Source organism: Mustela putorius, unplaced genomic scaffold (assembly GCF_011764305.1).
Source record: "Mustela putorius furo isolate JIRA1106 unplaced genomic scaffold, ASM1176430v1.1 tig00003867_pilon_pilon_pilon, whole genome shotgun sequence".
Classification (NCBI taxonomy): domain Eukaryota; kingdom Metazoa; phylum Chordata; class Mammalia; order Carnivora; family Mustelidae; genus Mustela; species Mustela putorius.
The window spans coordinates 8,840,207-8,855,754 of record NW_025422019.1 but is presented as its reverse complement, the minus strand read 5'-3'; the positions used below and the strand labels follow the sequence as shown (position 1 = coordinate 8,855,754).

General features: G+C 37.3%; 1 protein-coding gene across 7 annotated transcripts in view; it reads left to right on the top strand.

Annotated features, from left to right (window-relative positions):
• Positions 1–15,548, top strand: part of PTPN4 (protein tyrosine phosphatase non-receptor type 4) — a 207,211-nt gene that overhangs the window by 75,435 nt on the left and 116,228 nt on the right. For 5 of the 7 annotated variants that reach the window (XM_004759771.3, XM_045066457.1, XM_045066459.1 and 2 more), the window contains one exon: positions 8,294–8,401. In XM_004759771.3, coding sequence (XP_004759828.1) covers positions 8,294–8,401 — 108 coding nt within the window. Of the gene's footprint in view, positions 1–8,293; positions 8,402–13,199; positions 13,230–15,548 lie in introns of those variants that run through there. The other 2 variants (XM_045066461.1, XM_045066460.1) reach the window with 1 other exon arrangement.

Below are 15,548 nucleotides of genomic sequence, written 5' to 3'. Positions count from 1 at the left end.
CTGGCTTGGAGAACTTCTTTTAGCTATTCCTTTAGTGATGGTCTGTTAGTGATAAATTCTCTTGAATTTCTCTTTTTCTGAGAATGTCGTTATTTACCTGTCATTCCTATATCATATTTTCTCTTAATAGAGAATTCTGTGTTGATAGTTCTTTTAGCACCTGGAAAATATTATATATAACTTCCTTCTATCTATTCTAATTCGAATTGTCAGTCCCTATAGGTAAATGTCTAATTCTTTTTCTAGTTGCTTTCAAGATTTTTTTCCTTTTTCTGTTTTTTTTAAATTTTTTTTATTTTTTAAGATGTTATATATTTATTTGAGAGAGAGAGAGAGAGAGAGCGCACACACACACAAGTTGGGGGAGAAGCAAAGGGAGAGGGATAGACAGACTCCACTGAGCACAGAACCCCAGGCAGGGCTCCATCCCATGACCCCAAGGTAACAACCAGAGCAGAAACCAAGAGTTGGACGTCCATCTGACTGAGCCACCTAGGCACCTCTTTTTTCTTTTGTTTTTAGTAGTTTGTTCATGATGTGTTGCAGTATATTTGTTTGGATTCATTTTCTTTGGGATTCAGTTGGATTCTTGAATTTGCACTTTTACTTCTTGGCAAATTTGTGACAATTTTATCTAATATTTCCTTAAATATTTTATTATCTAGGGACTCTAGGGACAAGACTGTTATATCTTTTTTTTTTTTAAAGGTTTTATTTATTTATTTGACAGAGACCACAAGTAGGCAGAGAGGCAGGCAGAGAGAGAGGAGGAAGCAGGCTCCCCGCAGAGGAGCCTGATCCCATGATCCTGGGATCATGACCTGAGCCGAAGGCAGAGGCTTTAACCCACTGAGCCACACAGTCACCCCAAGACTGTTATATCTTTTTTCATTATCTCTTTCAGTGTCTCTGAAGGTCTAGTTATTTTCTTTTTTTCAGTCTAATTTCTTTTTCTTATTTAGATTGGGTAATTTCTATTCATCTGTCTTGAAATTCATTGATTGTTTTCTTCTCATATTCATGCTGTTGAGCACATCAAGTTAGTTTTTATTCCTATACTATATTTTTCAGTTACATAATTTCCTTTTGGTTCTTTTTTCTTTAAGATTAAAATATCTATATCTATATCTATATATAGATATATATATTTGAGATAGAATGAGCACATAAGCAGGGTGGGGGAAAGGGGTGGAGAAGTAGGCTCTCTGCTGAGCAGGGAGCCTAATATGGGGCTCGATCCCAGGACCCTGAGATCATGATGTAAACCAAAGGCAAACATTTAACCGACTGAGCCACCTAGGTGCCCCTCCTTTTGGTTCCTTTATATTTCTTCGCAGAAAGAGTCTGATTGATTTTTTTCTTTTTTTAAAACAGCATTAATTAGTGGCTCATTGAAATGTTTTTAGGATGGTTGCTTCAGTGTTAGCATCTTTTGATTGCTTTTTCTCACTCTGGTTGAGATTTCCCGGGTTCTTTGTATATAAATGATCTTAGGTCATATTCTAGACATTTTGGGGCAATGTTTTGAGACTCTGGATCATATTCAGTCTTATTTTTGCAGGGAGTCACCTTCGTAGCATACAACCCCTGGCCTTCTTTTGTTGATTGTGGTTGTAATGATAATTTGGTTTCCAGAACCTTTGTATTATTATTTTGTTCTGCTTTGTGTATATGTTGTCCAGAGACTTGACTGAAGGCCATGCATATAATACACACTGTAATTGAGTCTTAAAATCTTTTGCTCTTTTAATTTTGGTTAGTTTTACATGAAATCCAACATGGGTGTCTATTACTGTAAGATTTAACTGTTCCTTTTCATAGTTATCTCCTCTCCCAAGTAGCTCTCCTTTTTTCTGTTTGATAGATGCCATGTGCTCTAGCTTAACGGTGGTGTTAGTGGAAGTCTAGGCTTCCCTCTTATGTTCTGATGTCTCCACTAGTGAGGAAAGCCAAACACTGCCTGTTACCATGAAAATGAAGTGAAAGTTCAACAGTATACTCAGTTTCTGCTGATACTGCCACTAAGGAGTAACTATGTCTTGTAGCTTGCCTTTTGTTGGCAGAAAGTAAACCAGGCTTCCCACTGGCCCCCAGCTAGTACCAGGAGGCATGTGGAACTCTAGGCTTTCTACTTGATTTCCATGACACTACTGGAGATGGGCTCAGTTTTTCCATTGGGTTTGGCAGGAGTAGGGTCAGTACCTGGGTGGCTCAGTTGGTTAAACATCTGACTCTTGGTTTCAGCTCAGGTCATGATCTCGGTTGTTGAATTGAGCCTTGCATTGCAGAGTCTGCTTGAGAGTAAATCCCTCTTCCTCTTTCCTCCCTGCCATGTGGGTATGTGTGATCTCTCTTCTCTCCCTCTCTCTCTCAAATAAATAAATAAAATCTTAAGAAAAGAAAAGAAACCCTTGTTTTCCTGGTCATTTGGCTAGGCAAAACAGGTTTGTTGGTTGGTTTGTTTTATAGGTTCCATGTCCAGCATGGAGCCCATTATGGGACTTGAACTCAAAACCCTCAGAATAAGAGTTGGATGCTTAACTGATTGAGCCACCCAAGCAACCCATGAGAGCAGACTCTCTCTCTTTTTTTTTTTTTCTTGGCCTGTTTTTACTAGTTCCTGTTGACATTTCTGGGTTGTAGGAATCTCTAGAACCAAATCTATGATGTATGGGAGATGAAAGCGAAACTGATGACTCAGAAAAAAATAATTCATACATTTGGAAATAAATCCAGATATTTGTGGCCAGCAGGTTTTTGACAAAGTTACCAAGATGTATTCAGTAGGGAAAGAGTAGTTTCTTCAACAAATGGTGCTTGGATTAGTAGATACCCACATGCAAAAGAATGAAGTTGCGCCTCTGTCTAGGTATATACCTATCATATATGAAAATGAGCTTTAAAAGGTGAAAGAACTACATGTTAAGAGCAAAAACCATAATAGTTTCAAAGCAAATACATAAGTAATTTTTCATGACCTTGGATTTGGAAGTTAATTCATAAATATGACCTCAAAAGAAATAAAATTGGCTTCACAAAAATTTAAATTTATGATCAAGATACCTACAAATGGGAGAAAATATTTGCATCCAGAATAAAAGAACTTCTAGAACTGAACAACAAAATGATCATCAACCCAGTTTTTAAAATGAGCAGAAAGGTACCTGGGTGGCTCAGTCAGTTAAGTGTCTGACTCTTGATTTTTAGCTCAGGTCATGATCTCAGGGTTGTGAGATGAGACCTCCACATTGGGCTCCATGGTGGGCATGGATCCTGCTTAACAGTCTCTCTTTCCCTTTGCACCCCCCCCCCATAAAATAGGCAAAGAACTTGATTAGATATTTTCCCAGAGATGTACAAATGACCAGTAAGCACATGAAAAAAATCCTCAATATCATTAGTTTTTTTTTTTTTCAAAGATTTTTTCTTTATTTATCTGACAGAGATCACAAGCAGGCAGAGAGGCAGGCAGAGAGAGAGGAGGAAGCAGGCTCCCCGCAGAGCAGAGAGCCCGATGTGGGGCTCAATCCCAGGACCCTGGGATCATGACCCGAGCCAAAGGCAGAGGCCTAACCCACTGAGCCACCCAGGTGCCCCAATATCATTAGTTTTTATGGAAATGGAAATCAAGACCACAATGAGGTATACTACTTCATACCTACTGGGATGGCTTTAATCAAAAGAATAGAAAATAACAAATGTTGGCAAGGATTTAGAGAAACTGGAATTTCACACATTGCTGGTGGGAATATAAATTGCTACAGCTGCTGCAATCAGGAGTTTTTAGTACCTCAAAAAGTTAAACATAATTTCCATATGCTCCAGCAGTTCCACTTTGTACCTATCCAAAAGAATTGAAAGCAGTGTTCTTGGTAGCATGATTCACAGTACCCAAAAGTGGAAACAATCGAGATGCCATCAACTGAAAAATTCTGATATATCCATATACTAGAATATTACTTAACCATTACAAAAAGGAAATTAAGGGTGGATACATGATACAACATGGATAAACCTTGAAAACAGTATGCTAAGTGAAAAAAGCTAGACACAAAAGGTTATATATGTTTGGTTCCATTTATATGAAATGTCCATAATAGATAAATCCATAAAGCCAGGAAGCACATGAGTGGTTGCCAGGAGATGGGGAGGGATACTGTTTAATGTTTACAGTACTTTTTTTGGCCTGATGAAAATGTTTTGGAACTAGGTAGAAGTGATTATCACACAATATTGTCAGTATATTAAATGCAACTAATTTGTACAAAATGGTTGGTTTTAGATTAATGTGAATTTTACCTCAATGAAAAGAAATGGAAAGAAAAAAGGAGTTCCCTTGCCCAGCTGCCACTTTCTTTTCACATACAGAGTTTTCTTATTTTAAATCTGTTTTTTGTTTCTTTGTTTCACTTAGCTGAAGGTATAGAGAGGAATACGTCTACTCCATCTTGTCTGTAAAAGAATACACTAGACTCCCCTTAGTAGCTTTTTTTTTTTTTTAAGACTTTTACTTATTTGACAGAGATCACAAGTAGACAGAGAGGCAGGCGGGGGGCGGGGTAGGGGGAGAAGCAGGCTCCCTGCTGAGCAGAGAGCTCGATGCTGGTCTCCATCCCAAGACCCTGAGATCATGACCTGAGCTGAAGGCACAGGCTTAACCCACTGAGCCACCCAGGCGCCCCCTCTTAATAGCTTTTTAAAAGACTAATGCTTGATTTCCATCCTGGATTTTTTCTTTTTTTTCCCTTTTTTTCTTTTTATTAATATAATTTATTATTTCTTTCAGGGGTATAGGTGTGTGATTCATCAGTCTTACACAATTTACAGTGCTCATGATAGCATATACCCTGCCCAGTGTCCATCACTCAGCCACCCCTCCCTCCTATACTCCTCCATGCCAGCATCCCTCAGTTTGTTTCCTGAGATTGAGTGTCTCTCATGGTTTGTCTCCCTCTCTGGGTACATCTTGTTTCATTTTTTCCTCTCTTCCCCTATGATCCTCTGCCTTGTTTCTCAGATTCCATGTATCAAAAAGATCATATGATAATTGTCCTTCTCTGATTGACTTATTTCACTTAGCATAATACCCTGTAGTTCCATCCACGGTGTTGCAAATAGTGAGGTTTCTTTTTTGATGGCTGCATAATATTCCACTGTGTGTGTGTGTGTGTGTGTGTGTGTGTGTGTGTGTGACCTCTCCTTTATCCATGTGTCAGTTGGTGGACATCTAGGCTCTTTCCATGTTTGGCTATTGTGGACATTGCTGCTATAGACATTGGGGTGCATATGGTCCTTCTTCTTCTTCTTCTTCTTCTTTTTTTAATTAAAGATTTTATTTATTTGACAGACAGAAATCACAAGTAGGCAGAGAGGCAGGCAGAGAGAGAGGGGAAGGCAGGCTCCCCGCTGAGCACAGAGCCCGATGTGAGGCTCTATCCCAGGACCCCTGGATCATGACCTGAGCCAAAAGCAGAGGCTTCAACCCGCTGAGCCACCCAGGTGCCCCGCATATGGCCCTTCTTTTCACTACATTTGTATCTGGGGCAAATACCCAGTACTGCAATTGCTGGGTCATAAGGTAGCTCTATTTTCAACTTTTTGAGGAACCTCCATACTGTTTTCCAGAGTGGCTGTACCAGCTTGCATTCCCACCAACAGTGTAGAGGGTTCTCCTTACTCTGCATCCTTGCCAACACCTGTATTTTCCTGACTTGTTAATTTTAGCCATTCTGACTGGTGTGAGGTGGTATCTCATTGTGGTTTTGATTTGTATTTCCCTGATGCTGAGTGATACTAAGCACTTTTCCATGTGTCTATTGGCCATTTGGACGTCTTCTTTGGAGAAATGTCTGTTCATGTCTTCTGCCCATTTCTGTTTGTTCTTTGGGTGTTGTGGAGTTTGATTTCTTTACAGATTTTGGATACTAGCCCTTTATCTGATATGTCATTTGCAAATATCTCCTCCCATTCAGTTATCTTTTGGTTTTGTTGACTGTTTCCTTTGCTCTGCAAAAGCTTTTTATCTTGATGAAGTCCCAGTAGTTCATTTTTACCCTTGCTTCCCTTGCCTTTGGCAATGTTTCTAAGAAGTTGCTGTGTCTGAGTTCAAAGAGGTTGCTGCCTGTGTTCTCAAGGACTTTGATGGATTCCTGTCTCACATTGATGTCTCTCATCCATTTTGAGTCTTTTTTTGTGTGTAGTGTAAGGAAATGATCCAGTTTCATTGTTCTGCATGTGGGCTGTCCAATTTTCCCAACTCCATTTGTTGAAGAGACTGTCTTTTTTTACCATGGGACATTCTTTCCTGCTTTGTCAAAGATTATTTGACCATAGAGTTGAGGGTCCATTTTTGGTTTCTCTATTCTGTTTTATTGATCTATGGGTCTGTTTTTGTGCCAATACCATACTGTATTGATGATGACAGCTTTGTAATAAAGCTTGAAGTCCGGAATTGTGATGCCACCAGTTTTGCTTTTCTTTTTCAATATTCCTCTAGCTATTCTGTGTCTTTCTAATTCCATACAAATTTTAGGATTATTTGTTCCATTTCTGTGAAAAAAGTTTATGGTATTTTTATAGGGATTGCATTAAATATATAGATTGCTCTAGGTAGCATAGATATTTTAACAACATTTGTTCTTCCAATCCATGAGCATGGCATGTTTTCCCATTTTTTTGTGTCTTCTTCAATTTCTTTCATCAGAATTCTATAGGTTTCTGAGTACAGATTCTTTGCCTCTTTGATTAGATTTAGTCTTAGATATCTTACGGCTTTGGGTGCCTTTGTAAATGGGATCGACTCCTTAATTTCTTTCTTCTGTCTTGTTGGTGTATAGAATTGAAGCTGATTTCTGTGCATTGATTTTCTATCCTGACACTTTACTGAATTTCTGTATGAGGTCTAGCAGTTTTGGGGTGGAGTGTTTTGGGTTTTCCACATAAAGTATCATATCATCTGCAAAGAATGAGAGTTTGACTTTTTCTTTGCCGAAGTGGATGCCTTTTCTTTCTTCTTGTTGTCTGATTGCTGAGGCTAGGCCTTCTAGTCCTATGTTTAATAGCAGTGGTGATAGTCATCCTGGACTAATTTAATGAGAATGAAAGAGGGATGGGAGAGGTAAATTGTGTCCATATGAAAAATTCTTACATGTTGGGACGCCTGGGTGGCTCAGTTGGTTGGACGACTGCCTTTAGCTCAGGTCATGATCCCGGAGTTCCTGGATCGAGTCCCACATGGGGCTCCCAGCTCCACAGGGAGTCTGCTTCTCCGTCTGACCTTCTCCTCACTCATGCTCTCTCTCACTGTCTCTCTCTCTCAAATAAATAAATAAAATCCTTAAAAAAAAAAAATTCTTACATGTTATTCGAATGACAGCCACCATTGTGAAGCACTGTTTGAAGTACATGTTTTCTGCCACCAGTGAATTTTGCAAGTAGCTTTTTGACCCAGTCTGGCCAGTAAGACATGAAGGAAAGTTCTTTGTAAGATGATCTTACAAAGAAGGTTTTTTTTTGGTACATTTTCATGTATTGTTATGAATTTTGAAATTGCTATGACCATCTTGTTAACAGCCTACAAAGACAGTTAATACCAGGAATGCATCACTTTCCAGTCACAATTTAAATGGAAGAATAAAAACAATAAGACAAATGATGAAGATATATCCGTGAGTTAATGTGGCAATAATATACAATTACAAAAATACCCTGATAATAGCCTGAAAGCAGAAGCCATTTCAATCAAAGGTTTTCCTTAATGGCATCTTATTTATTTATTTAATTTATTCATCATTATTATTATTTTAGAGAATGGGGGGAGAGAGAGAATCTTAAGCAGACTCCACACCAGCACAGAGCCTGAAGTGGCACTCATTCTCACGACCCTGCGATCATGACCTGAGTCAAAGTCAAGAGTCAGATGCTTAACTGACTAAGCCAACTAGGCAGGCACCCCAATGTCATAATACTTATTATATTGCTCTTTGAGCCATCTGAACTAAAGTTAGACTTTTTCTTTTTTAAGTTTGTTTTTTTAGTAATCTCTACACTGAATGTGGGGCTCAGACTTATGGCCCAGAGATCAGAGTTGCATACTCTACGGGCTTAGCCAGCCAGGCTCCCCAAATCAGACTGATTTTTAAGTAGTATGTTAACACATAAACTCTTTATCCTGAATCAAGTCATTGTTTTAGAAATAGTTGCCAATTTAATAGAAGAGGACAAAAGTTTAGGAACTCGAAAATCTGAAAGTGTATTGCCTACCAGTATTGATTTCCTTTTATTTTTCTTCTAGAAACATGATCAGGGGCAAGTTCTGTTGGATATAGTCTTCAAGCATCTTGATTTGACTGAGCGTGACTATTTTGGTTTACAGTTGGCTGACGATGCCACAGATAACCCAGTAAGTTTAAATTGTTGTGTTTTGTTTCATTTCACTTTTTCTCTCTGTTCATAATATAAAGTCCTTTCTGATTTATGATGTTTACTAATCTGATTAGTAAGGTTTTTTAAAAGGATTTAATTAGAATGATTAGAGGTGATTCTTTTTTGCCTTTGTTCCTCATTTTCTTGATGTTTTAATTTGTAAAGTTTTTCCTTAAGGTTTTTGTAATTATGTCAGTTTATAAATCTAGTGTCAGTTTCTTTATTTATGTGTCTCAGACAACTGAAATGTAAAGCTAACTCATGGTACTTGACTGAAAGAGAAAACTGGGCATAAAGGTTAAAATATTAATGTAGTTTTAAAATGTTAATGTATCTTATTCTTATATAAATTAGCCTCCATTAAAATACAATCAGTATTTTGTGGCATTCATGCCAATCTGTTTGTAACTAAAATTCTTAATTTGTTAAATGTAAATTTTCCAAGTAGGAAGACTCAAAGGATACCCTCCCAAATGAGACAGAGATTAAATTTCACAGCTCTACATTTCTTAGGCATTAAGTTACTTAGATTGTTACTGATTCTTTAATAGTTCCAATCACGTTTCTTTTTGTTGGAAAAAAATCACATTATAGAAATAGAAGATAGTGTGTGATGAATAAGAGAAATGTTAAATTCTTTGAAAATGTATATACTTATACAGATAGGGTCTTTTACAAAAGAATATGGTATTCTTTTGATTAATACAGGAGAGTGACTATTATGAAGGAGACCTTTTGTATATGTAGTTTAGAAGATTGAGATCAGAAATTTAGAAATGACTTTATAAAGGCATATTAATAAAATGGCTATAGAAAATAAAATAACTCTAATGTGAAAAGTAGAGTTTCTCTCTCTTGTTCTGTCTCTCTCATAGTCAGAATCTTAGGTTCCTGAATGGTTAATGGGAAGTAAATATGAGATGTTATATATTACTTTTTATTGACATCATTTACTGGTGTTGTATGAAAAACTGAGGGATGATGTGGATAAAAGAGAGCAAGAGCCAGCTAGTCTCAGTGCAAGGAAATCCTTTTGTACTGAATTCAAATGAAAACAAACTTTTCCTCTAAGTTGATACCTTCACCAGAGACTGCAACTTCTACAGGAGCCTAGAGGAGGAGTATTATTTCTTGATAAAAAATACACGTGAAAATGGAAGTGAGTAGAAATGTCAGTAATGCAACCTTTCCCAGAAAGATAAATTGTGAGCTGGGCAAATTCCTTAGAGGTGTCTGCTATCCCTCCCTTTGTGGAATGTTGAGCTAAAAAAATAAATAAATAATTCTTAGATGATCTTGCTGACAGTTTTAGGTCCAACCCTTTAGATGGAAGTCTGTCTGAAGATTGATCAGAGAAGTGATAAGACAACAAAGGAGAAAGAGTGGCTTCTTATCACCATTGTCTGCCCTGAGTGTGAAAAAACCATCACTGTGACACAATATTCTAGAAGAGCTAATACTGACATCACATATATTGTAAGAGATAAGAAATCCTGTTATGTACATTTGTATACAGTAAGACATTTTTATTCTAAGGCAATTACAGCAGGATGAATATGGGGAAGCATAGGTATTTTTAGCTGGGTTGACCTTTTTCCAGTCCCCTGCTTTTACTTATTTTGTCTTACATTTCTATCTTGAGCTTTCTTTTTTTTTAAGATTTTATTTATTTATTTGTCAGAGAGAGAGGAGCGAGAGTCGGCACAGGCAGACAGAGAGGCAGGCAGAGGCAGAGGGAGAAGCGGGCTCCCTGCCAAGCAAGGAGCCCGATGTGGGACTCGATCCCAGGACGCTGGGATCATGACCTGAGCCGAAGGCAGCTGCTTAACCAACTGAGCCACCCAGGCGTCCCTATCTTGAGCTTTCTTTCCCAAAGAGTCCAATTGTTAATAATCTAAAATAATTCTTTGCCAAAATTTAGAATTAAAATTTCGAAGACCCAGAAGAAGCCTTAGAAATTATCTTGTCTAACACACTAGTTTTCATAAGAAATTATCCCAATTCAGTGGGATAAAGCCCAAGTTACTTGCTGCCATTAATGAAACTAGTTGTGGGTCTCACAGCTCCCCATATAGGTCTTTTTCATGGTACTACAGTTTCAGCATTTAAATATTCAGAAGAATCTGTGAAATGCCAAAATGCCATGGAAGGGCCTGTAGATAGCACAAATGTTGTAAGTAATGTTGTGTTTCTGATTGTCAGTATGAAAATACACCATCAAGACTGAGTATAATTAATGGACTGACGGAGGGATGCCATTCTGAAAAAGGAAAGGAAGTGAGGGGCTAACATTTATAAAACATCTATTGTGGACTTGTTTTAAGCCAAATTCTCAATTTTATGAATTTGTCATTAAAATATTTTTAGGATGAAAAATTGAGGCTTACAAAACCTGTCTAATGACATAGGTAATTAAGTAGCTGAGAAAGGATTTGAACTTGTATCTGGCTCCAAAGCGTATACTCTCCTTACTACACAAAATATTGCTTTTCAAGAGATGACAATATATAGATGCATGGGACTTACAGGAATGAACATGTTGAGGAGAGGAGGTATCTGTGCAATAAAATTGCCAGCATAGGGGTGCCTGGGTGGCCCAGTGGGTTAAAGCCTCTGCCTTTGGCTCAGGTCATGATCCCAGGGTCCTATGATTGAGCCCCGCATCAGGCTCTCTGCTCAGCAGGGAGCCTGCTTTGCCCTGTCTCTCTGCCTGCCTCTCTGCCTACCTGTGATCTCTGTCTGTCAAATAAATAAAACTTTTTTAAAAATTGCCGGCATAGATCTAAAAGAATTTGGTTATGTTCTATAAGAATTAATCCTTGTCAGTCCTTAGTTGAGATTTTTTTCATTTCATGGTTTGTTTAGTTGATATATACCTCTATATATGTATGTATTTTTAAAAAGATTTTATTTGGGAGAGAGCAAGAGAAGGGGAGAGAATACAGAGAGATAGAGGGAGAATCAGACTTTCCACTGAGCAGAGAACAAGGTGTGGGGCTTAATTTCAGGACCCTGAGATCATGACCTGAGTGGAAGGCAGACACTTAACTGACTGAGCCACCCAGGTGCCCCTGTAATATATGTGTTAGTTATATATGTAGTATGTTGTGTGTATGTGTGTGTGTGTGTGTATAATGGTTTTATAGATCAGAGCTAATACTCCCTTAGGCACATAAACATTGAAATTAATTTAATTGGACTTAACAATTGGTAAACTAAAAAAGCACCAAATGTTTTATTGTGATCTTGTACCTTAAAATATGGACTCATAGTAGGTTATCCTTTTCCTTACAATCTTCCTGAGTAATGAGTTCCAGTACAACAAACAAAATTACTTAAAAGCTTTGACTTTTCAAAATTTCTTCTGTTTTCATTAAAACCTATTATCACAGCTTTAGCTTTTAGTATAATGTATGGTTTAATAGTAGTATTCAGTGAATTTTTATTGAGTGAGCAAGATAATGAGTAATGTGGTTACAATTATACATAATTTCTTTATAAGCACTTAAAGGTGGCTCTTCCCTATTGGCCTTTATCAGTACAGTATTCATTGGAACCCTCCAATTATGTTACTTGTGTGCATTTATTTTTTTGTTTTCTGGGGTTTTGTCCTTAAAGTAACTTAGTGTCCATTAGTGTGGGACAAAGAATAGATTATCAACTGTTGACTTGTTCTTTCTACAGTTTCATCCTTCTGATACTTTGTGTTGTGGTTAGGATCTTTTACTGTTGACTACTATTTCTGTATTCCCTAACCTTGTGGCTTTCAAACCTAACTTATATCAGAACCACCTGGATACGTCTTAAAATACAGATTTCTGAGCCCTATTGTAGAATTCTTGATTCAGGAAGTCCGGTGTGAATGAAGCTCAATACTTTTCACTGCAGAAAAATTCCACTTATAATAATGCTTCTAATCCAAGGAATTGTGATTTGAAAATCACTGCTCTACCCCAATAGGTTAACTAAGATTATTGAAGTAAGAGATAATTCGTAACAAATAGCTTGGTCTGTTTTTTGGAGATTCTTTTACACAAAATTCTTGAATTCATTGGGTTTGAGAAACTATAGGAAAAGTCACATAGAGGATGACTCTTAATTCAACAAGCTGCATTTTAGGACAATATGATTGCTAAAATGCTTGCTTTTATTTCACATATCTCAGTATATCTCATATTTTATATTTCATCTGCTTTACTGTCATATCTTTGTTAAGCTTTTACCACCTATTATATAAACCTCTTTGGTACTCTGCTGAATGTTGGATTTTTGTTTCTGGTCTCTTTTAACCCTCTTCCATTTTAGGAGCGAATGACAAATTTGGGGTGCAGAGAGAATCAGCATCATTTGTAATGGTCCAGAGTGAGCAATGAGGAATGTTCAATTTGAGGACCAGAAAGAAAAATTTAATAATCAGTGGAATATAGAGCAAGGGGAAAAAGTGGGCCTAAGATGAAGTTTGGATATGCCAGATCATGGAATATTTTTTAATCTGTAAGATTATATTCACCTAAAGATTTATTTATACAAGTTACATAAGACTTTTATTTTAGACATACCACCCTGGTTACAGTGTGGCCAGTGGCATATAGAATTGCAAACTGAAGATTTTGGGAGATGGGAGCCTCCTGGCATCAGAAAGCAAGACAAAGAGTCTTTGTTATCCAATTTCAAGTAGATACCCTACTTCTGGTTCCCTTACTCTTATTTAATTTCATTTCATTTTTCATTTTCATTTCATTTATTTGTGTGTGTGTCTGTGTGAGAGAGAGAGGGAGAGACATTGTTCAATGGATTGCTTTAAGGTAAGCTTTCACACATTTTAAAATGCTGTGTTTATGTTATTTAAAAATATTCAAGCATCCTATTTTGAAAAGCATAATGTTTCTGTAGCAAGATGGCAAACTGAGTGTACATTACTAGCATGTATTCAACTTACTCTGGGGACGCCTGGGTGGCTCAGTTGGTTAAGCATCTGCCTTTGGCTCAGGTCATGATCCTGGGGTCCTGCATCCCGCTCCTGGCTCAGTGGGGAGCCTGCTTCTCCCTCTCTCTGCTTGCTGCTCCCCCTGCTTGTGCTCTCTGTCAAATAAATAAATAAAATCTTAAAACAAAAAACAAAGGTACGGAGAAGTGAAATAACTTTTTTCAAGATCATAAAGTTAGTGAATGGGTGGAGTTCCAGGGGTGTTCCTAATTCAGTGGTGAGCAAGGTGTGGTTGGGGAGCAGGGTAGGGAGGGTGTGCAGACTTCAGGGGATTGTTGGGAGGAGGTCTGCTGTAGAAGCAGGGAGGTGGGTCAGCTCATACCCTACCCACAGGCCATGTGGTAAACAATTAGTAATATTTACTGCTAAGTTTACCATGTGTGAGTGCTTGAATTAGAGAGGCAAGTCAGTGTCCCAAAGGACTGGTGACACCCAGTGAATTGGGGGTGGGGGGATGCCCTTTGCCCAGGAGACTAGCTAACTATAATATCCTACTGGCAGCACAATCTGTCTGTCTTTCACCAACTACTAGAGTCAAGCTGTATATCCTGTCTCTTCTCCACAGACATGTAAAAATTTCATAAAGGAACTTGCAGGGAATTTTAGCCTTAAAAATAAGCACTCAAGCTGTGAAGTGTGTACCCCTGGGGATAAAAATAAATTATATGTTTATAAAAAATAAAAAAAAATAAAATTAAAAAAAAGCACTCAACAAAATAGATACCAACATTTGAGGAAAGCCTACAGAAAGAGAACTACTAAAGTCAGCAAATTTTACACTTATGGAAATGGGAAATAGAAATAGAAATAATGGAAATATTTATAAAAATGTATAAAAATAGAAGTAGTATCATTCTTAGTAAATGTGGAGATGATGTGAATTTTTTTTTTTTTAAAGATTTTGTTTATTTATTTGACAGACAGATTACATGTAGGCAGAGAGGCAGGCAGAGAGAGAGGAGGAAGCAGGCTCCCTGCTGAGCAGAGAGCCTGATGCGGGGGCTCGATCCCAGGACCCTGAGATCATGACCTGAGCCGAAGGCAGAGGCTTAACCCACTGAGCCACCCAGGCGCCCCGATGATATGAATTTTTATATGGAAAGCACTTAGAACATGATTGAAGCATAGTAAATACTTGATAAATATTAATTTATCAGCAAACAAATGAAAAGGATTCTAATTTACATTGGCATGATTAGAGAGGGTCTTGTATCCATGCAAAAGGAACAATGAAGGATTTTGGAAATTAAAAATATGATTGTCACAATAAAAAGCTCATTGGTTAGGTTAGGATAAATAGAGTTACAGAAGGCAATGCTTCAACATTAATAGGAGCAACAAATAAATAAGACAAACACAGAATATTTTAATAGTAAAACAGGTTTTATCAGGCAACCTCCTTATTTTTTTAAATACTACATTTTGGAAGATACAGAATTAACTTACAAGTGTGAGACATTTTGAAGATTTAACAATAGACTCTATGAAGGGAAAAGAATGAGGAGTTAATTTTGAGAAGACTAAACAGAACTCCAGGCCTAAATTGAAATTCCTTCAGAATTTGGTAGAGTTGATGATAAAGTACTCATCCCTAACAGCTATTTCTTCTTTTTATTTAGATATAATTAACATGTAACATTATATTAGTTTTAGGTGTAGAACATAATGATTCAATATTTGTATATATTATGAAGTGATCACCACAGTAAGTATAGTTACCATTCACCCATGTAGTTATAATTTTTTTCCTTTCAATGAACTTTAAAGATCTGTTCTCTTAGCAACTTTCGAATGTACAATATAACTATCATTAATATAAAATTTGTACTGTATGACTCCATTTACCATTTCACACCTACCCTGTGCACCACCTCTGGCAGCCACTTTTCTCTGTATATAGGAGTTCAGCATTTTGGTAGGGTTTTGGTTTTGGTTTTGGGTTTGGGTTTTTAAGTTCCACTTGTAAGTGAGATCATAATTGTATTTGTTTTTCCCTAATTTATTTAGCATAATGCCCTCAAAAGTCCCCAGAAGTTGTCACAAATGACAAGATCCCCTTCCTTTTTATGGTTCAGTAATATTCCTATGTGTGTACACACATGTGCGTGCATGTGTAAACACACCCCATCTTTTTTAT